The sequence below is a fragment of the Podarcis pityusensis genome, assembly GCF_964106645.2.
Source record: "Podarcis pityusensis genome assembly, chromosome: 16".
In the NCBI taxonomy this organism is placed as follows: Eukaryota; Metazoa; Chordata; class Lepidosauria; order Squamata; family Lacertidae; genus Podarcis; species Podarcis pityusensis.
Window position 1 is genome coordinate 15,247,517 of NC_138041.1, and position 25,075 is coordinate 15,272,591.

General features: G+C 52.4%; 1 protein-coding gene and 1 long non-coding RNA gene across 32 annotated transcripts in view; one reads left to right on the forward strand and one right to left on the reverse strand.

Moving 5' to 3' along the window:
* Positions 1–25,075, forward strand: part of NRXN2 (neurexin 2) — a 355,281-nt gene that overhangs the window by 192,109 nt on the left and 138,097 nt on the right. For 21 of the 31 annotated variants that reach the window (XM_080985831.1, XM_080985840.1, XM_080985841.1 and 18 more), the window contains 5 exons: positions 2,504–2,623; positions 3,351–3,735; positions 5,202–5,392; positions 6,059–6,232; positions 8,868–8,987. In XM_080985831.1, the coding sequence (XP_080841957.1) occupies positions 2,504–2,623; positions 3,351–3,735; positions 5,202–5,392; positions 6,059–6,232; positions 8,868–8,987 (990 nt within the window). The remainder of the gene's footprint in view (positions 1–2,503; positions 2,624–3,350; positions 3,736–5,201; positions 5,393–6,058; positions 6,233–8,867; positions 8,988–25,075) is intronic. The other 10 variants (XM_080985833.1, XM_080985834.1, XM_080985839.1 and 7 more) reach the window with 1 other exon arrangement.
* Positions 10,560–11,874, reverse strand: LOC308465481. The gene is made up of 3 exons (XR_013980472.1): positions 11,757–11,874; positions 11,350–11,431; positions 10,560–11,294 (listed from the first exon to the last, which is right to left on the reverse strand). It is a non-coding gene; the product is annotated as an uncharacterized lncRNA (long non-coding RNA).

Consider the following 25,075-nt stretch of genomic DNA (forward strand, 5'->3'; position numbering starts at 1 on the left):
AGCAGAATCAAAATACTTTTTAAAAAAGCTGGAGAGAGAACCCAGGCATCCTGAACCTCAGCCTCTGCCCTCTCCATTTGGAGACGAGGCTTTCATCTTTGTGCCCGGAACAAACGCACTGGAACTATGGATGAGCCAGAATTGGGGGAGGGGGCTGATGGTGGTAAAAATCACTGCTCATGTCCAGAGGGGTTCATTAATTGCTCCTTCACACAGCCTCAAGCTCTGGCATGGGAACAGACCACAGGCCTAAGCTCCTTGATTCCTCACTGGAGTCAAGCACCACAGAACCATACACACCCCTTCGGTCCAGAAGGTTCTGGTTCCTTCTGAGAGCTGAGGAGAGAAGTCGAGGATCCTGGCTGACTGCAGCATTCACAAGGGCTGGTCTATCTAGTGGCCTGAGGGGCAGGAAAAGTTTGTATTGCCTTGGGGTTTATGGCTTGGAGAAGAAGAGATGTGAGTACACTCTGTGCAGCGGGGAGGAAAGGGTTAATTAACTGCACCCAGAAAACACTTCAATCCTGGGGGTTGGGAGAGGGTTTCCTTAGCAGGAGAGCTCCCAGGAACTGGTATATTTGGGGTCAGGAGAGCTAAGATGATCCCTGCTTCATAGCCAGCACGGAATTGTCTTGGAGCAGGTGGGGTTGGGTGGGGGTCCGCTTGGCCCACTGCTCTGTGCCTTAAAGGTTCGGAGCCTGGAATGTTATTTGCATATCCGCATGTATAAACATATGCAGAAGAAAAACGCCAGAGTCAACTGCAGTCTGGAGGGGAAGCAGTTGGGGTGGGTTGGAGGTGCTGTTCCTGAATCCCTCCAAGAGGTGGCAGCACCCAAGAAGTGTCTGGTTTCCTTTCAGTACCTGAGAGCTTCACAGGCCTTCCCTGGTCGCTGCAGTGCTCATCTTCTTCCACTTGATGGCAGCACGAGCTTTTAGAAGCTGCTGCTGCTGCTGTAGCTGGATTAGCCACCAGGTGGCAGCACCCGCTAGCAGTGCTCACTTTGGTCAACAGGTGGTCTCCATGACCAGGTAAAACAGAGAGAGGCAGTGGAAAGAGGCAGCCCCTGGGGGTCTTGCAAGACTCCACTGTTTGTGTTTGTTCTTAAGCTTCTGGGTGGAGGGAGTTTGCTTCTGCCTCTCTGCAATTAATAATGGCTTGCAGAGCAGCATTTATCAATGTTATCGTAAAGGGCAGCCTTCTCAGTTTGAGGAGGAACAATGCAGGCCGGGACAACCATGAAAGGTGCACAGCCACTGAGGCTTCAGCTGTTTGCCAGGGTGGCATGCTTGCCTTAGAGGGTGGACGTTGTGCCCCTGAATGAGTTCCTGTAGCCTAAGCTTGGCAGTCAGGAGGTCCTGGGATTCAGCCCTCTCTCCTTGTCCCAGAATCACTCCTTTGGCCTTCTCATGGCAGGAAGTGGCCTTCTGCTGTTGGTCAACATGCCAACGCAGCTGGGATGGGCAGAAGGTAGAACAGGGTCTTCTGGCAGATTTCGGGATGATTTACAACAGGTCACCAAGGGCTTCTGACTCCAAAATATTTTGCAACAGCAGGACCAACAAAAAAAACCTCACACTCCACCGATTCAGTTCTGGTTTGGAAAATGAATCTCCCGGATCAGAGAAGCCCCTGGCTTCTGACTGTTTCCTGTGTGTGCCTTGGCCTGGTTGGAAGGACTCGGGGTTCAAGTGAAAAACGAGGTAGATCCAGCAAGCCTGACATCTCCTCCCTGTTTTGCAAGCTGGCAGCAGCCGTCCAGGTTTCAGACTGTGGTCTTCCCTAGCTGCATCTAGAGGTGCCAGTTATTGAACCCCAGATCCTTTGTGTGCAGATCAGGTGCTCTAAGGTGGAGCTGTGTCACCTCCGCTAAAAATAAAGATTCTGGTCCTCATCGTTCAGAATAAAGGGATGGAGGAAGCTGTCTTAAAAGTGAGCTGGTCCATCTTGCTCAGCATTGTGTGCACTCACGGCAGCAGTGGCTCTCCAGAGTTTCGCATTCGGGGCTCTTTCCCTGCTCTACCTGGTGATGCCAGCAGGGTTGAACTTTAGGACTGAGCCATGGTCCTTTGCTCAGGCTCTCATGCCAAAAGACACCTGGGTGTGATTATTCCCCTTCTACATACCTGGAGCTCACATAGTGCCCATGGATTCCAAGAAGGGCACCCAAGACAGTGAAGATGGGCCCTGTTCTATGGGTCCGGCTGCCTTCTGACCCTCTCTTCTTCCCTCTACCTGGGATAGGATGGAGGCCCTGTGGGGTGTACGTTTCAGGAGTGTGTGAGACAGGAAAGTGGCAGCCACGCACATGGCTGGGCTTGTGTGCTGGGAGTGTGCATGTGCCTGCAAGGGTGAAAAGATACGGTGAACTGGGGGGGGGGGTCTTTAATTCTTGGGCTGGGTCCCTGTGCGAGGCTTTGAGGGGTTCACCTCTGCAGGGGTGGGGCTGTTACTCACGCAGCGGACCTGCCCTGACTCTGCCACCCTGCCTGCCCCATTGCAGGTAAAGGCCCCGAGACCCTTTTTGCCGGTCACAAACTCAACGACAATGAGTGGCACACGGTCCGCGTGGTCCGGCGCGGAAAGAACCTGCAGCTCTCTGTGGACAACGTCACTGTGGAAGGTAAGCCGAGGAAGGCTGCCGGCCCGAGCTAAGGGGCTTCAGCACTCGGGGAGAAAGAAGGTAGTCCTTGGGACCGCAAAGAGCCAACATCCTGGCATCATTGCAGGCGGGTATGTTCTCCCGCACACTCCAAGCTGTTTTTCCTGAATTGTTGCTGTCGGTTCTCCATTTCCGCCACCAGGTGGCACTGAGTGACTTAGCTGGCTAGGAGGGACCATGCCTGAGTTTGACCACTAGGGGGCACATTGGGCAAGTGATCCAGTTTAGGGCCTGCCAACGTTGACACACAGAGAGGGACTGCTAGCAGTATCTGAGTGGGCAGGTCTGGACTGGGAGTGTATGGAGGGGTTGTGGGGAATCCATAGCAAGGAGCAGAAACCTTGCCAGCCTGCAAAGGAGCAGAGTTCCAGGCCTGGCTAAGTATCTCCTTGGGGGGGGGCAGAGAGCCACTGAGTGTACGGTGGGGAGCAAATGCTGTCCATTTGCTTCCCTTCTCTCCTTGGTCCAGTTCTCACCACTTGCCAATAGGAAAGGAGAGGCTCTTCCTTGCTTCAAGAAAGACAGTGAGCAGAAAGGAGCGCTGCCCAGCCTGATCCGGGGGGTTCTGTCCCGTTTTGGCCTGAGATCTTGTGGCAACCGTGTGTCCTGTCCCCCCGCCTATTGCCCAGCACCCCCTCCTGGCTCCATTTTAACAGTGTGCTCCCCCTCCTACTGTGCTTGGCCCAAGCAGGGCAAATGGCCGGCGCCCACACCCGCCTGGAGTTCCACAACATCGAGACGGGCATCATGACCGAGCGCCGCTTCATCTCGGTGGTGCCCTCCAACTTCATCGGCCACCTCAGCAGCCTGGTCTTCAACGGGATGCCCTACATGGACCTCTGCAAGAACGGGGACATCAGCTACTGTGAGCTGAACGCCCGCTTCGGCCTGCGCAGCATCATCGCCGACCCCGTCACGTTCAAGAGCAAAGCCAGCTACCTGGCGCTGGCCATGCTGCAAGCCTACGCCTCGATGCACCTCTTCTTCCAGTTCAAGACCACGGCCACCGACGGGCTCATCCTCTTCAACAGCGGCAACGGGAACGACTTCATCGTGGTGGAGCTTGTCAAGGGGTGAGGGGTCCACAAGGGGGCGCTGGGGGGCCCGTCCACATCCTGCCAGACCCAGCCAGAATGACCTCCCGTACACACACCTGTAAGCCCTGCCTCCTGGCCCAGGAGCCCCACCCACACCCCAGCAACATGAGCAAGATCTATGTACACCTTCCCTACAAATCCCACCTGTCAGCCAGAGTGCTGCCCCCTCTCGCCTGCTGCCTCAGGCAGCACAGCCAAGATGCCTGCATAAAGGCCCTGCCTGATGCCTCAAGATCTCCTTCCCTGCCTCACCCACTTCGCTGATGGATTACTTACGTTTCTAGCCCACTTTTCCTCCGAGCAGCTCCAGGCTGCATACAGGGTTCTCCCTCTCCCCACTTTATCCCCTCAACAACCTGCGAGGTGGCTAGGCTGAAAGAGGTAGTGACTGGCCGAACGGGGAATTTGAACCCTAGTCCTGGTCTGACACTCTCTGCCGTCACGGATAGAGACGCGGGTGGCGCTGTGGTCTAAACCACAGAGCCTAGGGCTTGCCAATCAGAAGGTCAGTGGTTCAAATCCCCGCAATGGGGTGAGCTCCCATTGTTCCTGCTCCTGCCAACCTAGCAGTTCGAAAGCACGTCAAAGTGCAAGTAGATAAATAGGTACCGCTCCAGCGGGAAGGTAAATGGCGTTTCCATGCGCTGCTCTGGTTTGCCAGAAGCGGCTTAGTCATACTGGCCACATGACCCGGAAGCCGTACGCCAGCTCCCTCGGCCAATAAAGCGAGATGAGCGTCACAACCCCAGAGTCGGTCACAACTGGACCTAATGGTCAGGGGTCCCTTTACCTTTACCTGGTCCGACACTCTCTACCGTCACAGCACGCTAGTTGCTTTCATTTTCTCCAGGCCCTGACTGGACCCTCATATTTGGGGTCTCCTGGGACTGGCAAAGTTCCAGTTACAAGCCACTCTGAATATTTGGGGGGGGAGGGACAGATGCTTTGTATACATAAGGTCCCGGATTCAGTCCCTGCTGCCTGCAGTTAGAAGGACCAGGTAGGAGGTGAGGCTCTGGAGAGCCCCTCCCAGCCAGCATAGAGAAAAGAGGCTGCCACTTCTTCATTATTTTGCAGTCTGCCTACAACCATGTCTGCTGCTCATTTGCCAGAGGGGGGCGGCAAGGGGTGAAGGGGGAGCTGTGCCACTAAAGCTGGGAACAGCTTAATGCACACACACCCCGGAAATCTTGAAAAACCAACACCCTTGTTGCTGTGTGTTTGGGGAGAGGCTCCTTTATTCAGTCCCAGGCATTCAGGAAATGCAGGAGCCATTGGTGGACAACCCCGTGTGCTTGGTGGTCTGGGCTTGACTCTGGGCTTGTCACATGTGGCTGGTGCTGGGAAGGCTCTCCTGCCTGCCGGGGGGGGGGGGTGAGGTCAGGCTGGACAACCCTTTTGATCCCCTGCCTTCCACACCCCCATCCCGCTCTTTCCTGCAGGTACATCCACTATGTCTTTGACCTGGGCAACGGGCCCTCGCTCATGAAGGGAAACTCAGACAAGCCGGTGAACGACAACCAGTGGCACAACGTCATCGTGTCCCGCGACACAAACAACGTGCACACGCTCAAGATCGACTCTCGCACCGTCACACAGCACTCCAACGGTGCCCGCAACCTGGACCTCAAGGGTGAGCTTACCAGGCCAGCCTGGCTTGCAATACCTTCTCTTGGCACTAGAGGGCAGCCTCCTTGCAGTTTATGGGAATGCGCTGGTGCGTTTGGAGTGGAGGTCCAGTCCCCTCTGCCCTGTTGAAATGGACACACGCTTTGCAGCTCCTCTATGTGACACTAGGGGGCACTGTGCTGCCAAGTTGGGTGGGGGACAGTTTTAATCTGCCTACATTTATAGCATCCCATTATTGTTGTTTTAGGCAGGTGCCCTGTTTTGTTGGTCTGGTTTTATGTGGGTGGCTGCTCAGGAATGAAATAAAACAGCAGCAGTGATGCCCCAAGCCAAGAGCATCTGCCCCCCAGGACAGTCCAGCAGGCACACCTTCCCCTCCCTTGGCCTGTGCAGATTTGCTGCTGTCTCTCATCTTTCTTTAGACTTGGTGGGCTTGTTTTGCATTGTGGCAGTGACATCTTTTTATGCTCAAGAGTTGATTTGATAGTTCTTAAGTTGACTGGATCTGACCAGCTTCCCTTTTCTCCAACCACAACCATGGTCATACCTCCCCACCACCAAAACACACACAGCCACACAGGCCTTTGGGCTTTTGCTGTGGGGCGGGGGGTGAATCGGGAGGTGCAGGCTGGGGTCTCAGGGCCCCTCATGTGTTCGTTCCACCTTGCAGGGGAGCTGTACATTGGAGGCCTGAGCAAAAACATGTTCAACAACCTGCCCAAGCTAGTGGCCTCGCGGGACGGCTTCCAGGGCTGCCTGGCCTCCGTGGACCTCAATGGCCGACTCCCGGACCTCATCGCCGACGCCCTGCACCGGATCGGGCACGTTGAGAGGGGCTGTGATGGTAAGGGGGGGTGCAGGGTGGGCCAGGTCTGATTTGGAGCAGGGAACGGGTTAAGCACACATTCCCCTCCTCTGCTGCTACTCTCTTCCAAATCCCTTCCCCTCAAACCTGACCCAGCTTTTCTTTCTTAAAAAATGTGCTCATTTCCTGTAAGTCAAGAGGCTGTTTCCTCTGGAATTTGCGTTCTTCCATTAACTTTGTCATCCAGACAGTGGCTCTGCCAAGCAATGGCGCTCCCTTCTTGTCCTCCCAAATTTTCAAGGCTTGAGTAGCAATTTTTCTGACTTTGAATGTAATTGCAGCGCTGGCCAGCCCTGTGCAGACTGGCGACAAGGCCACGAGGCAGGGGATAGTGTCTGGGAGGCAGCAAAGCCTTATTTGCATTCCTAGTGGGCTGCTCTTGTGAGGCCTTGCTCTGTGGTCCCTTGCCTCTGCTCCCACCCACCCTCAAGCTGGGGTTTTGCATTAAAAAATACACATCACCCTCATTTCATTTTTGCAGTAAAGCAAGAATGCACAAATGCAGTATTTCCTCCTTTCTAAATATGTTTAGCTGGAACATCCTTGTGTTGCTAAGAGCTTTGAAGAGAATCACATTCACCTTGAACTGGCCTTTGGTGCACCAGAGCTGAGAGGTGGCTGTTGACATTCCCCAGAGTCCTCCTGGATCAGATGAAAGGGAGTCCATGCAATCCCACTTTACGTTGCTCACAGTGGCAAGCCAGAGGGAAGTCCACAAGCAGGACATGAGCAGGACAGCAGCAGAGCTCTTCCCACTCAGGATACCAGCTAGCACTCTAGGACAGAGAACTGGTCCACCAGAACTCCTCTTGTGTTCTTAGAAGCTAGAACATAGCGATCATGCCCAGTAGCCACGGATAGCCTCATCCTCCATGAAATTGTCTAATCCTCTTTTAGTGTCTATCTTGCAGTAGGGAGTTCCATCTTTTAGCTCTGAGCTGTGTGAGGAAGGACTTTCTTCTGTCTGTCCTGAGTCTTCTGACGTTCAGCTTCATTGCATGTCCCCAAGTTCTAGTGCAGGCATAGGCAAACTCAGCCCTCCAGATGTTTTGAGACTACAGTTCCCATCATCCCTGACCACTGGTCCTGTTAGCTAGGGATGATGGGAGTTGTAGTCCCAAAACATCTGGAGGGCCGAGTTTGCCTGTTCTAGTGTTAGGCAAGAGGGAGAGAAACTTTTCTCTAGCCACTTTCCCCATGCCGTACTTAATAATAAACTGCCTCCCATGTTCACAACCCCTCATTCACCTCTCTCCTAAACTAAAATACCCCAGACAGTGTAACCTTTCCTCATTTGTCTTCAGGCCCCTCCAGACGTCCTTTCCCCTTGTGCATTCAGGATGATTTGTGCTCATGATGGTCCTGGGGCAATTTATTGTGATACCTGCCTGCAATTATTTGGGGGGGGGGGCAGAGAGGCTGCTTTGTTTCTGACAAGTGCATGTCCCAGAAAGTCCTGCTGAAATCCCATAACTTCTTACACCACCCAGGCTCTGGTTTGTTTTTGGTCCTGCTTTCGTTGCGCTGCAGTGCAAAAGGTGCCCTTCCATACGGCAATCATGCAGCAGCAGAACACGGAGGAAGGAATGTAGACAAGAGCCCTGCCTTGGCAGCTGCACCAGGGGACTCCTGTTTGCTAGTGCAGGCTGCTGCTGTGGCCAGGCTGCTGAGTGGAGCACCTGGGTGTGCACCTATTAACACCTGTGCTGACGGAGCCGATCAGCTACCAGACCAGCATTTAAGGCCTTGTTGTTAACAGCTGGAGCCCTGAGCATCTAGAGACTAGATTACCCAAAAGGCTGCCTGTCCCTGGACAGACCTGTTAGATCACTTAGATTGTCTGGAGAAGTCTGGGAACATCACAGGGTAGTGACCTTTCCTGCCATTGCTCCCACACCTGGCATGATGCCATGATGCTCTCTGCCCTGCATGAAGCAGCCTCCCTTCCACTGGCTTCGGGAGACTTATAAAGACACAGCTTTACCTCCTGGCTTTTCCTGACCCACAAGGCTGGAGCCCTCTTGCATTAGTTTGAACCCCATGGAGTTCTGCTTTATTGCCTTTTGTAAGCTCTCACATGTTTCTATTCTGCTGCTTTTCTTGGTTTTTAATGGTATTGGTTTTCTTTTTGTTTTAACAAAATAAAATTGTTTGCCATATAGATCTTTTAAAAATATTAAGCTGTTTATAAATACCTATAAGTTAATGAATAGGCAAGCAGTTCAGAACAACTAATAAAGTGGAAAAGTGTGTGGAAGGCCCAGTATAAATCCACTGCTAATGCAGAATATATCCCCACCCCACAAAAAAACCCCACCCAGTCTGAAGGAACCCCCAGTCAGCCATGGGGCTGCAGAATTGTGCCTCAGCTGCTGCCTGAGCCATCTTCAAGGGCAGCCCCACATGGAGAGGAGGCCAGCAGCCCATGTAACAACTGTGAGCCAATCAAGGAAGAGGTGCAGCTGATTAGACAAGCTGTGATGATAGCGATGATGCTTTCCAGGGCCTGCCACGTGGTAGCCAGAGGCAGACAAGACAAGGGAGGACTAGGGAACCCCTGAAAGCCCTGAAGTCTCCCCCTCTTGCTTTCTCTCTCTTTGGCCCCTCCCGCTAGGTCCCAGCACCACCTGCACGGAGGACTCCTGCGCCAACCAGGGCGTCTGCCTTCAGCAATGGGACGGCTACACCTGCGATTGCACCATGACCTCATATGGTGGCCCCGTGTGCAATGACCGTGAGTAGGAGGGGGGAGATGGGAATGGCAGGGAGGGGACAAAAGGTGGAGCTTATCAGCCCCAAGGGGGGAACACACCCTGGACACTGAGCAAGGCAATGAACTAGTAGCGCCGCTTGGACTGGAGCTGGCGTTTTGCAGGCTGGAGCCCTCCTCCTCCCTTTGGGGAGTGGGCCCAGTGTTGCCTGCCTTCCCTCCCTCTGGTAGCCTGCTTCCTCAAGACCTTTTGCTGTGTGGGATAGCGAACAGAGGGCAGTCAAGTCCCCAGGGGAGCAACGGGGTGTGTGTTTGTGTGTCTATTGGCGGTCTTGTCACCCGGGAGCACCCAGGAAGCTTCTCAAGGTCCACAGTAACCATGGCTAGATGAGACCGAACAAAACGAAGGAATAAAAGCAAGCATGCAGTTGGCGAAACCACATGAGGTTCACTATTAGGAGCAACACCGTCAGGTTATTATTAAAAGGCTGTTGCATTGTGCGTTCCACAAATGCGTATCAGTGGAAAACGAGTCATCTCTTTGTCTCCAGAGTTAAAGTTCACACTTTATAGATAATCTGAAAGGCGGGGCAGGAAGGAGAAAGTCTCATGGTACACAGTAGAGAACAACCCTCCCTGAAAACACAAACACACACCCCTTCAGAAAAGTGGGAAGGACTTGGAACAACCTTCACTGCCCCACAGCAGAGGGAGACTGTACCTCTTGCCGCAGCAGAGGGCAGCACTAGGGCACCTGTGGGGCAGGGGAGCTGTCAGAAGGGCAAATGGGGGAATTGGGGGGTCCAGGGTCTTCCTTGCTGCAAGAACCTTCCAAGCGGCAAAGGGGACTATGAGGGAAGGGGGGATTCCGCATTGAGAACTGTGTGAAGATGGCAATGCCTACACCCCACTCGATGAAGCCCCCTCTGCCCCACTGAACAGATGGCAGCCAGAAGGTGAATTCTGCACCACTACGACTGAATTGCACAAGCCACATACACACACCCTGGCACGTTTCATTGCTGAGCTTCTCAAACAATTGCGGCTGGTCTTGTATTGGGTTGGGTGGAATGTCTCGTCCGCCTGAGAATTTGCACCAGTATCTGTAGGTGAGATTGATCTCTTTTGCTGCTGCCTGTCGCAGGTTTGCCTTTGGCTTATGAGGGTGGAGTCTGCAACCAGATGCTCCAGAAAGGCAGTGTCTCAGAGTGGGATAAGTAGGGGAAATGGGAGGGAGGGAGGGAGTGGGTGTCCCAAGTGATCATATCTGCCAGGAGCAAGGAACATATTGCGCAAAAGTTCATGGAGGACGAAGGTTTGAGCTTGGAATCCAAAGGTGGGAAGAAAAGGGGTCTGGGTGGGCAGGGCAAAGTAAGGGCCCTCCCAGGTTGAGGGAGGATGGGTCCCCTGGTGGGAGCATGGCGTCTCTTCTCCCCCTCCCCCCTTCTCAGAGTAGCCCCTCTGCAAACCCTGCTGCCACTTGGCAGTCACCATGCACTATAATTAATCTCACTTTGTTACATTATCTCTGTATGTGATGCACGGCAGATTTTCATCTTTGAAAAATTTGCTATAAAAAACAAGGTGCTGGTAGTCTAGGGCAGATCATCCTACCCACCCCCCAGCCCCCACCCTGTTCTGTGAAGACAGAGCAGCCAAAAGGGCTGAGATGACAGGAGAATGAGAGGTTTCAATCTGGGGCAGGGGAGTATCTGTACTCAAGAGAACTGCTGAGTAGTGGGAGGGGGTTTGTCTCTCTGCCTGGGGGGGGTGAGGGGGGGCTTTTCTGGTGGGTACCTGGCAAGGAGGCCTTGGGGAGTAACTGCCCTGTTGGCTGGGGTCCTTTCCAGTTCTACACTGGGGGTTTTCCTCCTTGTGGTGGTGCTTGCAGCGGAAGGTATTTAACTTGGCTGGTATCTCTGCAGCAGTGCAGGCCTTAAGGGAGACTCTCTGAGGAGTGGCTGGGAAGGAAGGGCAAGGGAACAGCTCCCTCTCCAGCACTGAGAGAACCATATTTCTTCTGCATAGTTTTCATCTTGACAGTTCCCTTGCTCAGTTTTTAACAAACAATTGCCTCCGTGCCATGCCATGGAAGTGAAAGATGGGGAAGGAGGGTTGTGTGTTGGTTTATGGGAACCTCTCCTGGCCCTTCTGAGAGCTTCCCGGGGGGGGGGGAGGCCAGGGGCTGCTGCCTCAAGAACTCTTGGTGAATTCAACAGAGCCAGAGCACATCAGGCCAAGGCTTAATCTGGAACCTGTTTTCTGTGCTAGGTGCATCTCTCCAGGAAACAGAATGCCTTGTATGTGCAGAGTGCCTTTCCTTCGCTGCTGCTGCTGCTGCTGCTGCTGCTGCTGCTGCTGAGCGCTACAGCCTGGTGCCCCAGACATTTTGGTCTATTTCTCAGTAGTGACTGGGGCTGATGGGAGTTGTCATCAAAAACATCTGGAAGGCACCAGGTTGAGGAAGGCTGCAGTAAAACAAGAACATCATCTTAAGTCCCATTGCTGAAGTCACACACAAATAAGAGATTTTTTTAAAAGTCTAGAACTAACAAGAGTAGCATTGCAAACAGCATAAAAAATCAGCTGCCAACCTCTTCTCACCTGCCAAGACTGGGCTGAGCACCCCAAGGTCATACCATTGCCCACCTGGAGTCTGGCACCCAGCTCCCCACACCACCCCCCAGCCTAGCATACACTATTACTGGTGCCAGAGAGGATGTGCTGGTAGATGTGGGGGGCATCCTGTGGTCCTTGTTAAATGCATTCAAGCCACCTGGCAAACAACCTCACCTTGGTCACCCGCGAAACTTCCCAGGCTAGAGCTGGGCTGCCATTTGTCAGGAGACCCATTTTAGTTAAATGCTCTGAGAATTTCCTTTGGCAAGCCTCTGCCTCTCCTCCCTGCCTGAAGGAAAAGGGTGATTTAGTCTAATATTCACCAGGATATTTCCCACCTTATTTGTGCATGCAGGCCTCGTGGTTGGGATTTTGCATCTCCCACGATGCCCTGGTCCTGGGCATCGTGGGGGATGCAAAATGGCTTCTGGATTCGCGAAACAAAAGTTGTGCTGTTGCCGCTGCTACTTGCCAACCCCTCCCAAGAAATGATTAGGAGAAATTCACCACCACAATAACTCTGAGAACAAGCTGCAAAATCCCTCTGCCAGAAAATAGGGTGGAGAATATATGCATCTTCTGTCCAAGGAGCTCAAGGTGTAATACATTAGAAACTGAGAGCCGGTCATTGGGCAAAGGTCACCCAGTAAGCTTCATGGCTGAGTGGGGAGTTGACTCTACTCAGTCTTAGTCCAATCACTCTAAGCACCATGCAACACATTTCCCTCCCAGGCCCCAGGTAGGAGGTCTTCCCACCTTGGCATTTTTGACAGAGCCCTCAAATTCTCTACCCACAAAAAGCCGCGCACACACCACAACATTTACTTAGCATTCTGTGGGCAGAGAACATGCTCAGTCCTCACTGGAGAGATTTGGTTCCCTTGAGACTTGTGATACACAAACGCACACATGTGCACACACAAGGAACAGCGCAACAGCCTGAACATTGGAAATGGAAGGAATTTTTTGCTGCTTTTGGTTAGATTCTGTGAATATGAGGTGGGAATAGTTACCTATCTTCCCTTATCCACATCTGAAATATACATCTTGCACCTTTAGTATAGGTGGTCTTTTCCCAGGCTGGCTAGCACAATGGTAAGAAGCAAAAGCACAATATAAAATTATAATAGTACTTTTAAAAGCATACAAACTAATACAGTACATCAAATCAAAGCAGCCAATTGAAAGATGTAATGGCTAGTTTAAAGAGGTGGTAAAGTCAAACTCATACTGTATTAGCAGTTCTTTAAAAAGACTGGGAAAGTAGAAATGCCTTGGCCTGGTGCCTAAATGTAAAGTAAGGAAGGCTCCAGGCGGGCCTTCTAAGGGGAAGGCATTCCAGAATGCAAGGAGCCACCACAGGAAAGGCTTTCTTCTCTGCTGCACTTCAGAAGGGAGGAAGAGGCCAGAGAAAGTTTGCAGGTGGTACTGATGTTGCTCAGAGTCCAGAGCCCCCCAACCCACTGAGTCTTCTTATCTTGGGGTCAGCCTTTCTCTGTTCATTCCCCCACCTCTGAAGCTCCTACTTGAGCTGCCTGCTCAGTTTTCCAAACTGGTCAGAGGTGGGAAAGGGGTGAGATGAGCTCTGTTCTGTTACTACTCATGGGCAGAGGTTCTGCATTTCTCACACCCAATTTGGCAACTAGACGTTCAACAGGAACACACCCCCAGTTGCGATGTTCCCCCATGCTAGCCAACACTTTAACTTTTGAATGTCTTCCTGCTGAAGCACAGAGCACCTGTCAAGAGAAAGGCGCTACATGCTCCTCTCTGGGGGGCCAGGGGTGTTCTGCTCCATGTGCACCTCCCCAGAGGAGGCTGCATTTCAGTTTTAGGGACCCTGCCTGAGCCCCAGAAGAGGTCTCATTGCAAACATGGACTGGGATAAATCAAGAGGTAATGGGTGTGGAGGACACTCTCTCCAAATCCCAGGAAGCAAGGTTGGGGTTTTTTCCTTACTATCTCAGGAGTCCCTTGGGTGCGTGTTTCTGTTCCCCCTCCCCGCTGAGCCCTCCTTCCCCCCCCCACCACCACCTCTGCGCCCTGCAGTTGATGAAACCACTTGCATATTGGGGCTGACAGCCCAATCCATTTTAATGAGGCAAGGGGCTGGCTAACGAGGTCCAAGGAGTCTCTAACAAGGCTCTATTAAGCCAGTCCCCTGAAGCGTGCTAGAGAGGAAGGGGACAAGGGTCATTCTCCTCTCCCCCCCCACCACAAACACTATTGCCCTGTATTTAAAGAAGTTGCTGTGATGGGTTCAGGGCCCTGTGGCTGGATAGTGAGTGTCCAGAATACTTTTTCCTGGTTACAACACCAGGGGGTCATCTGAAGTGCCTCTGAGCACATGCAGGGTGACAGTGCTGTACTGATGAGCCAGAGAGCCAGGAAGCTGCCCTGACCCTGCCCATCTCTGGCATACACACACCCCTCTGGTCAAAGGCCTTGTCCCAGTTTCAGGACATCATTCTATCCACGAAAAAGGCACTTGAGGAGCGCTTAGGGGGGAGGCCCAGAGGGCCACATCTGCCCCCCAGAACTGAACCAGGATGCAAATACAGGAGTGATTGCTGTATTTGAAACAGAAAGATGAATATATCTCATCACAATGGGGCAGACAACGGCCAGGTGAGCTGTGTGCCTGCCCAGCCCACTGTACAGGTGGTGCTCACCATTGATAAGCATTCAAGCTCCCCCCCCCCCAAAAAAAAATTCATAAGACTTGGGCCGAGCGAGGACTGCCCTTCCTAAAGCAGGGCACCTGGGCACCCCGATATCAGAAGAGCCATTTATTTCCACACCTGGCACCAGCAGCACATCCCCCTCCCCACACCGCTTCTTCCCTCTTCCTGCTTCCGCCAGTTTGCTAAGCTCCTGGCTGTCGCAACATGAAGGCCAGTCTTATTATAAATCAGAAAGGAGGCCATAAATAGCCAGTGCTGGTAGATTTACACAGCGAGCTGAGAAATACGGCCCAACGCGGCAAGAAACCCTGTTCACAAGTTAAGGCAGACTATTCGCAGACTGCCTGCTTGCAGCAGAAGCCTTTCCTCCTCCTCCTTTCTTGGCTGACTGTGAATCAGTCATCATCGTCCCAGCAGCCTTCCCTTCTCCAACGGCACCCCAGAGGTGGCTCATGTCTCCAACCTGGGCTTCTTCCACTAGGCTTCAGATTGTGAAAGCAGAATTTAACGAGGCAGCGCAGCCCAGTGTCTGTTTTCTGGCCTAGAACAGGACAAGGGTGTGTCTCTGGCCATGTGCAGAATGCATTCTTCCCCTCCCTCCCCCCAAACATGCCAATGGCTGTAGCTGGCCCTGGCCAGCCTTTCTGAGATTAACAGACTCACAGGCAGCCCTGCTCTGTCTCTGTCTCTCCTTCCTCTCCCCTCCCCGCAGTCTAGATGCCTCATTTGCTTCAAAAAACATCCCTGTCTCATCCAGTCCCTGAACTACTTCCCCAGCCCCTTGTGCCTGGCCATCTGTAAAAGCCCAGCTAAAAAGCTGGACTCTGTCCGAGCAAAGTTGGGCAAGTTTGTTCTAAATAGGAACATGGCTGTGAGTTGGAGGTGGCTCCTGTTACTTGACCTGACCGCAGCACCCAGCTTTGGCCAATCCTCAGGGGGCAGCAGTGACTGTGGTTTCCCTACACTCTCTCACACAGGCATGCCCACCCTAATCATCAAATGATTGATGTGATGGCCTTGGGGGAAGGCAGCGCAATTTGCACCACCACCACCCCGTAGGACCCTGGGTTTGGGGGAGGGGGCTTCGACCTCTCTATCACCCCCCTATGATCTCAGTGTTGCTCTAGGTTTTTGATTTTGGAGGGGGCATGTGAGGAGAAAAATTGGCTTGGAGGATCAGACCATCAGCCCTCCAGGCTGGGAGTTGACCTTGTGGTAAATATTAAAGTGCATGGTATTAGTTTTGCCACGTATTACATCTCTAGTCCACTTTTCCTCCTAGAAGCTCAAGGCAGCATACAGGGCTCTCTTTTCCCCTCTTACATATTCACAACGACCCTGTAAGTTAGGGTAGGCAGAAAGACAAGGAGTGGCTTAGTAGGGACTTGAGCCGTTTCATCCTCTCCATGGTCCTGCGAGGTAGGTAAGATGCAGAGAGAAAGTGTATGTGAGAATGACTGGCCCAAGACCTCCCAGCACCCTTTGTGGTTGGCGATTTCAGGATGAGCTTCCCCACTTTCCAGGATGGCCAAGTGCCCTGCTTTACAGAGGGCAGCCCTGTTTGAAGGACTGTCCAGTCCAAGTCTGGTTGAAAGACAACCCTGAAGGGGGGGGGGGCTTGAAATTGCCTGTGAGCACCAGGGTAGCAGCAGACTGAGCAGACAGGGGGCACCAAAGCCTCTCCTCCCGCACCTCTGTGGTGCAAGCTAAATATTTCTGCTGCTGATGCATCTCCCTTCTTTGGGGACAATATGCAAATGGCTACCTTAGTGCAAATGTGACTTCCTTTCTCACTCTCAGCCCACTCCCAGTCATGGAATTGTAGAGTTGGAAGGGACCCTGAGGTTCATTTAGCCCAGATCCCTGCAACACGGGAGTATGCAGCAGTCCCATGTGAGGATTGAACCTGCAACCTTGGCGTTATCAGCACCACGCTCTAACCAACTGAGCTATCCAATTTGGAGGAGGAGGAGGATTCAACACTTGGCTGAGGCGTATGAGAGAATATGTTCTCCAAAGCCCTGATTAAAAAGGTTGATGGGAAGTGGAAGAACGTGTGTGTGCGTGTTTGGTCTTGTGAGGTTGTGTGTCCAGGCCAATTAGGACATGGGGGGTGGCTGCTTCCTCCCATTAGTCAGATTGTTAATGGTCTTCTGATTAGAGAGGCCAGGCAGGGTTCTGGCCCCTCAGTAAAAGGGGGCACCCGAAGCGCACAACTTCAGCATCGGTGATGCGCCTGCCTTGTGCTTTAGAGCCATTAGCTGGGGCCGGAGCAGGAGCAGGTCCCTGCAGGGCGTCCGAGTGGGTAGAGACTGCTGTGAGCAGGGCGGCTGCAGCATGCAGGGGGCGGCTCCCATCTCTAGGGTGCATGATGGTCTCCCTCCTTTCCAAAGAGGGGTGTGTGTGTGTGTGTGTGTGAGAGAGAGAGAGAGAGAGAGAGAGAGAGACTGAGCCCCCCACCCTTTCTACCTAAACATGCACTGCACATCCCCTCCTCTTTGTTTACCGTCAACCTTTCCAGCCTGCCCTTGGCATTTGAAAATGGGGCTCTTTTCTCTGGCTCCTTTCTCATGAATCTATGGTGCTCTTGTGTGAAAAGCAAAGGGTGGCTTTTGCAGGAACCCTTTCCCTTTTGAACAGAAACATTGCACTGGAGACCTCCAGTGTCCTTGTCAGTCTGGAGGAATGACAAGTGTGTGTGTGTGTGTGTGTGTGTGTGTGTGTGTGTGTGTGTGTAGCAGCCAGCCTAGCAGGGCTGGGCCAAAGGCAGAATCAAAGGCAAGCAACCTCAGGGTTCTTTGGGGTGCTCCCCCCCTCCAGAACGTGCCTCTCAGCCCACTAGGCTCACCTTCCCCGCCCCGCCCCCGTGCAGCGCTGGGTGTGACTCACTTCAGGGGAAACCTTCTGACACCCCTTCAGCCTGAATAATCAAGGCAGGTTGGAAGGCTTTCTGCATAGCAATCACAGCCCACTTAATGAACCAGGCTTTTCTCTGATTCAGGGAGAGGTGGGTGCCAACGCAACCTGCACGAACAATGTGTTTGTGGTTTGTTTCTAAAGGGAGGAAGCCCCATAGATGAACCCTTTTATCTCATACAGGCGCTCGGTACATGCTCAGAGGAACTCTCCTTTGTCAGGTTCCAGGGTTGAGCCTCAGTATTACCAGATTGCACGACTGAGTTTTAATTTTATGGGGTGGGAATATAATTCAAGGGTGGGGAACCTGCTGATGTCCAGCAACTACACTGAGGCGCTGAAGCCCCCTCAGTCTGGCTCTCAGGACTCCTCCAAGCCGGACACCCTGCTATGCCCCATCCTCCAGTGCTTTTGCCTGCCCGACTGGTGTCCTTGAACTGTGATAATGCAGCTTGCTTCCCGGTTGGAGGAAGGACAGAGGGTGTGTGTGTGTGAAGAAACTTGATTTTTGCGTGGCTGGAATGGACAAAGCAAAGAGTCTCTTGCTCCACCCACTTTTACCTCTGGTTCCACTTTACCATGTGCCCCCCAGAAGGTTGCCTATGAGAGAGTGTGGCCCTCAGATTGAAAAAGGTGTGGCTTGCAAGATGGAAAGTTCTCTAGATTTGGGGCACATGGAGCTTGTTCTGCAAAGGGGCCGGGGTTGGGGGAGTGTGTGTGTGTGTGTGTGTGTGTGTGTGTGTGTGTGTGCGCGCGCCTCTGCTTATGTGGGTGGGGGGAGGGGGCTGAGACTGTGGGTGGGAATCAGGCAGGACAGAGTAGCTGATTTGCAACCCCTGGTGCTAAAATTAAAGGAGAGATGACATGGCTTTTAAAAGCTGCAAATTAAAGTGTCTTGAGGCTGTTATTAAGGCCTTTGCCTGGCCTGGCAGATTCCAGCAGAAAAGCGGGCAGGGGGTGGGGTCTGAAAGCAAGCAAGGAAGCAGAGAGAATTGGGGGGGGGGGGTTAAGGGGAAAAACATTTTGCAGGCAATATTAAAATCTGACATAAAATTAAAATTACGTTGGCATAATGAAATTGTGTACGGGAGCTGGGAGATGGAAAACAAAGCGAAATAGTAAAGGTGTCACCCTTAATTACGCTCACCTTCCTTGCATTCCTCTGTGTGTTGCGTCGAGGATGCAGGTACAAGGGGAAGTCCAGCTCTGCCCTCCCCTTCACCCTCATTGCACAAGCCAGACAAGGACCACCCAGTCGTCCGCAAGGACACATTCTCAAAATAAGCCGTCTTGAAGGCTGGGCGGCCGGGATGAGGATGCTGCCCCCAGTTTGATCGCATGAGTGGAAACACAAAGATCTTGTGGGTGTGGGTGCCATGGCAAAAGAAGGGTGACATTCCTTGAACCTAGCATCCAGTGGTGACAGATGCTTATGTGGGAAAAGGCAGGGAGCCCAAACAGGTGGTGGGCCCAGAGCCAATGAAAGGCGGAGCCAACTCCTTCTAGCTGTCCCACTTTGAATTCTACAAAGGTGGCATGGAGGAGGAAGGCAGTGCCAACCCCCTGAAGTGGCTTGTAGAATTGTAGAGTCGGAAGAGACCATGTCCAACCTCCTGCAGTGCAGGAATCTTTTTGTCCAATGTGGGGCTCGAACCCACAACCCTGAGATTAAGAGTCTCATGCTCTACCAGGCAGGCTGAGGTTAGTGGGACAGTACCCCATCCGCCCAAATGGATCAACGCCTACTGCAGGTGCCATCTAGTCTTTCTGCTGGGGGCAAGTGGTGGGTGGGAGTCTGCGGAGGTCACGGGGCAAACATTTCAACAGAGCATAAGAGTCCCTGTGTTGGGTCAAGCCACAGATCCATCTACCCCAGCACTCTCTTACTGACAGGCGGTAGTCAAATGGGACCCATCTTGCTTGTGGTTTACGTTACAAGCAAGCCGGCTCAATCCTTGGGCCTGGCTCTCCAGGGTTTCAGATAGGAAACCTCCAGCACTTCTGAGAGATGCTGCTGGGGATTGTGGGTGGAATGAGGGCTTCTGCAAACCAAGCAGCTGCTGTGCCAGCAAGGGACATTCCCTTCTCCTTCTTGGGGAGCCATTCTCTGGGAACTTCCCCAGTGGACTTTTTTTTAACCATTTTGAGTTAGTAGTCCAAACCTGTTTCAAGTCCCCAAGTCAAGTCACGTGCCACATGGAATACTTCTTTATTTCTCCCCTAAACTGACCACCAAACCTGCTTAGCCAATTAACCCCAGGTTCTAGTGTTTGGGGGGGGGGGAATATGCCGTCCATACTCCAGAAAACCTCTTGTGTCATTCCTCTCCCATTCCATTGTGCTCAGTTACCTTAGGGGTGGTGCTCTTAGGTCATTTTGGACTCTGGACTTAGTGATCTTACGTGGGAAGGGGTTTTTTTAGGCAATGATGACTTTATTGATTCATTTATTTCAAAATAAAGGCCTTGCTGCCTTTGGGGCCCCCTTCTGCTTGTTCTCTTGAGGGAGTCTTAGGCACCTCCTGCCCCAAACACCTACTGTGACGGTCCCACTGAGTTGCCCTACTTTTTGGATCTTCTCCTGCTCTGTGATGCCCTCTTTGAGGCAAGATAACAAAACAAAAAAAATCCAAGAAGGCTTTAGTCTGAGGCACACAGTTGCGCTAAGATAGCGTTTACGGCTGTTTTATTGCCACTGTTTTAACCAATATTTCCTCACTGTTGGATCTTCCTGGTGTTTATGTTTGCCGCTTATCCTGTACTTTCTAGGCAATTGTCTGAGCCGTTTTGCCTTTGCCCTGATGTTCTTTCACCCGCAAAACTGGTTGCAAGAGGGAAAATGTAGGCCACAAGCCTTGACATCTGGGAGAATCTAAGGAGGGGGCTTGTCCACACTTCCATTCACCCCACTGCTTTCCCCCAGCAAAACCCACTTTTTAGAACTGAATTGGAACAAATGGCAATCTGCAGAAAACCCGATTGCCATTTGTTACGATTCAGCATTAAACCACGGGTTTTTCTGGGGGAAAGCAGTGGGGCAAACGGAAGTGTGAAGGAGCCCCCTCTGGATGTCAAAGCCTCTGGCCTACATTTTCCCTCCTGCAACAAGTTCTGTGGGTGAAAGAGCTTTGATTCTAGTTCTCAGTTAGTTAGGACAGATAGCAATTTCCATGTACACTTGCAGAAAAAAACGTGACTCATCTTCTTTACATTTTCACTGTGCTCACTTTCTGGATGATACAGCCACTGCTCCTGTTTTACAGGTGGGGAACTGAGGTTTGAAGGTAACACAGCAAGCCCAGATCCAAGCTCAGTACTCGATTCATGGAGCCACACGGTGGGGGGGGGGTCCGCCCCTTGCCTCCTCTTGCCCCAGCAGAACGCAGGGCTCAAGATGGGCACCGGAGGGGGCTGTGATAACATCTGGCAGGAAGCAGCTGGTACCCGCTGAATGGCTTTGGCTGCTCGCTGTATATGCTGGCCACATGCAGGGAGAAAGGAAGAGGGGAGGGGGTTTGCAGATTTTGTCGTGGGGAGGGGGGAGAGCAGCTTTACCCCCTACCAGCTCCTTCAGACAATGACAGATCCCAGTAGTTATGACTCCTTCTGTATCCCCTTGTGTGTCCCTCCCCCCATCTCCACTGGACCCTTCAGGTGTCCCTCCTCCCTCGACAGCGGCCTGCTCTCAGCTCTGCCTGGCACTCTGCACAGTCTGTGGGTGAGGTGTTGCTCTCACCCTCCTTCTGTGTGGCACAGGAGTGCGGCTGGTGGAGTGAGTCTCCCTGCGGAGATGCTGGTGTGAAAGTCGCTTTGCAGGTCCCCACTGACAAAATTGTGGGTGCTGCCTTTGGAGGCAGCGACAGTAGGGTGCACACATGGCACCTGGACACGGTTTGCAATCTTGGTGCATCCAAGACCAAAGACATGGTAGGAAGAGACCCCCCAGGGTGGCAGCAGCAGCAGCAGCAGCAGTATCGTTCTCCCCACTTTCAATCTTGCATGAGCGAGCAAGTCCCCAAAACTAACTAACTAGTCCTCATTGGGGGCCAGCCCATGATGCTTGTCTGCCCGAGTGGCACACGGGCCAATGGCCGATTTGCACAATGCGGTTGGGGCGGGGAAGGAAAAAAAAGAGCACCTGCCCATGCACGGAGTGGCATGGCGAGAACCAGCCTCTGTGCAGGTTTCCCTGGAGACAGAATTCTGGCAGCTGGGCAACCCCAGTCTTGGCAGTGCCCCGCAGCCAGCCCCAGACTCTGGGCAAGAGCAGTGTGGTGCCCACACTTGGATGCTCACACACGCACACACGCCCCATCACCGCTGCCATCCGCCTGCCAGCTCCGTCTCTCTATTATCTTCCCACACCAGGCCAGAGAAATGTCAGGCGCAGGGATGGGACACGGAAGGGGGGCCACTGGGGTTGGAGATTAGGAACCCATTAGGGGATATTAGAATTTCATTAAGCACTGGGTTTTCTTGGCTGATATGGGCGTCTGGGAGGGAGGGGGACACTGGCTTGAGGGCTCCTCACCCTGGTTTGTATTCTAATGAAATGTCACTTCATGTAGCTGCTTCTCCCCCCCCCCAATAAATGGATGCAGCCACGTCCATAGAAAGCTTTCACGAGCCTAATAAACTGGAAAGGTTTGTTTGAGTGGCAAAGGAGTCGGAGGAAGGCAGCTTTGCCATAGCCAGGGAAGGGCACTCCTGGCGTCATCGCCACCCCCTGCCCTCCTGGGTATGTTGGCCCCCACTCCCCTCTCAGAGCTGGGGGGCGGGCAGGGCTTAATCTATGGAGTGAAGTTTCTAGGGCACAGGTCATGCCCCATGACTTGGAGAGAAGATAACCCAGATTTGAGAGGCAGTTCCACACCTTAGTGGCATCAAAGGAAAGGCACTCTGCATATGCTCAAGAAAACTCTGGCATCTGTTGATAATTTGTGTGCGCTGGATGTTAAGTCTTGACACTAAAAAACCAAAAGCTTAGGTTCTAAACATGAACAAAGTAAACCCCTTCCTCTTCCCCCTGTAGTTGTATTTCAGTGGTGAGGGGAAAGAACTTTGCACATGTTCCAGAGCACTGTCAGTACTTCATATCTTGAACACAGCACTGATAGGGAGGCAACCCAGATGCCCTGCCTGCTAGCCGAGGCTCCTCTTCCGTCTCTTAGTGGCAGAACAGTGCAGTGGGGTGGGGGGCTGACATCTGACACCCACCTCCTGGCCCTGGTTCCATTGCCAAGGTGGCACCTGTCCTTTCCATTCCCACCACCCCTGTTCCAGAGCTCCCCCCCTGCTGTCTCAGGTAGGGCCCTCTGCCTTCTGGGACTCTCTTGCCTGGGCACTTGAACTTCCCTGCGAGGCTTTTGTCTGTCGCTTCTCTCTTCCTCTCTCTCTTTTCAGTTCTTCCTTCAGAGGATCACAGCAAAAGTGAGATGGTGAGAGAGAGTCTCTTCTGAAAGGGCTCCTTGGATTCTGCTGTGGGCCTGCTTTGCCCTTTCCAGACATGAGGCTGGGGTGCAAGTTGGAGGTTCCCCACCCTCACCTTGTTAGTTGCCCTGGGCCATAGGTTGTTTTAGACCTGCTTGGATGGCCTGCCCTCCACCCCTTCCTCAGTGCTGTGGGGAGGGTGGTTTGTGTAGAGGCACACTTCACATGCTCAGAATGCCTCTTATATTATTTATTCTTGATCCAGGGCCAAATCCTCGCATACAGGACAATCCTTGGTAGTTCAAACTGAGCCTGGAGGTGGGGGGTGAGTGTTGAATCACAATAAGGGGCTGGACATCTTTGTCTGTTTTATCCAAAGGGCAGCCCCTGGCATCTAAACCTTCTCCATCTCTGCAGAAGGGCTCTAGCTGTGGGTCAGGCTGGTGGGGTGGGCGTAGGAGGCCTGAGTGCCCCAGTTAGTGGGTCTGTGGAGAGGCTGGATGGGGTTGAGGGCAGGTGCATTCACCCGGGGTTGTTAACTGTTAGAAGCCACCACAGCCGTGCCACGCATCAGATGTTAGTGGCTAATCGCTTGCTGATCTCCATATGGTGAGAAGCTTTGCTTGCTGATCTCTGCTGTTCAACTGTTCAAGGAACGGGAGAGGCTGAGTGTTTTGGTCGTTTCACCCCCCCCCCACCCTCCTGCTAGTTGACAACTCTGTTCTTCTAAATTCAGCTCAGCATTAAAAAAAACCCCAAACCCTTTCACCCCCTTCTGTTGTAGTTGCCTTCCTCATCCTCTTCCACAACAGCACAGCAGAGGTTTTGAGATGTAGCCTCTTCTCCCTGCTCAGCCATTTCCCCCAAAGAACTCTGCCCAAACACTTCCCATCACCTTTTTCAACACCCGCCACAACTTCTTCCACCTTGTCCTCATATACTGCTGAACACATTTCAGAGAGATCTAGATCAACTATGGGAGAAGGCAGATGTCTGAATTATCTTTCTTTTCTTTTCTTTTCTTTTCTTTTTTGCATGGAGGGGGTGGAATAGAAGAGCCATAGCTTATGGGTGAAGCACCCAGGTTCAGTCTGCACTGGACTCTCCAGGTAGAACTGGGAATATCCCCTATCTGAAACCCTGGAGAGCTGCTGCCCGTCAGTGTAGTCAATATTGAGCTAGATGGACCATTGTTCTAAGACTCTGCATAAGGCAGCTTCTGACTCTCAATTGTTTAACGAAAACACCACACAAAAATCAGGCTGCTGAAGCAAAACTGGGCGGTAGTGATTAGGAATGGGTTTTTGTCTTGAAGCATTGTGAACTCAGTTGTGGTGCTGAGAAGAAATGCTTAGTTGAGCTGTGCCCAGCCCAACCATGTGGAATTTTAAGAATTCCCATTCCCAAGACATTATTCCACACCTGGCTACTTTTGGTGGATCTGGGGGTTCTATTAAAAAGCAAAGAAGACACCCTGCCCAAGCCTGAACGTGACCTGCCTTTGAGCTCTTTGAGCAGCCATGGGTAAAAACAAACCCAGTCACAGGCAGGCAATGCAGGGAGGAGGAGCTACTTTGTCCCTGCTCCTGCCAACCTAGCAGTTCGAAAGCACGTCAAAGTGCAAGTAGATAAATAGGTACCGCTCTGGCAGGAAGGTAAACGGTGTTTCCATGTGCTGCTCTGGTTCGCCAGAAGCGGCTTAGTCATGCTGGCCACATGATCCGGAAGCTGTACACCAGCTCCCTCGGCCAATAAAGCGAGATGAGCGCCGCAACCCCAGAGTCGGCCACGACTGGACCTAATGGTCAGGGGTCCCTTTATCTTTTACCTTTTAACTCACACTCCTGTGTTTTTGTGCTCCTACAAACAGCAGCTCCTGCATTCACACAGGGCTATTAGAATAGAAGAATATTAGAAGAAGTGACCCAAGGCTGGTCCAGGCCAAAGGGGCCCATCTAGCTCATCATCCTCTTCTTGCAGTGGCCGACCAGATGCCCACTATGGGAAACCTACAAACAGGACCCGGGCACAAGCACATTCTCCCCTCCAGCAACTGGCATTCAGAAGCACTGCTGCCCCTGACCACAGGGGCAGAGTATATCCTCCATGGTCCATGGAGGCAGAACAGATTGCTAGGAGACCCCTATTCCCCTCATAGGGCTACGATTCCCAGAATTCCCTGAGAAGAGGAATGCATTGTTAAACCACCCTGGAAGGGGAGCAGGGGTCTCCTAGCAATTCTCAGCACCCGTAACAATCTACATTTCCTAGGAACCTTTAAGGGAAGCCATGACTGTTCAAAGTGGTATTATACCTCTTTAAGTGTAGTTTGAGGACAGGAGCCTTAACCTTTTGTACAGAGTATTTTGATGGTTTTGCAACCACACCAAGAGAGAAAAGGTGTTCCTACCCAGTTTTGCGGACAGTAGAACTGAAGCCAGGAGACAGTAAGTGACTTGTTCAT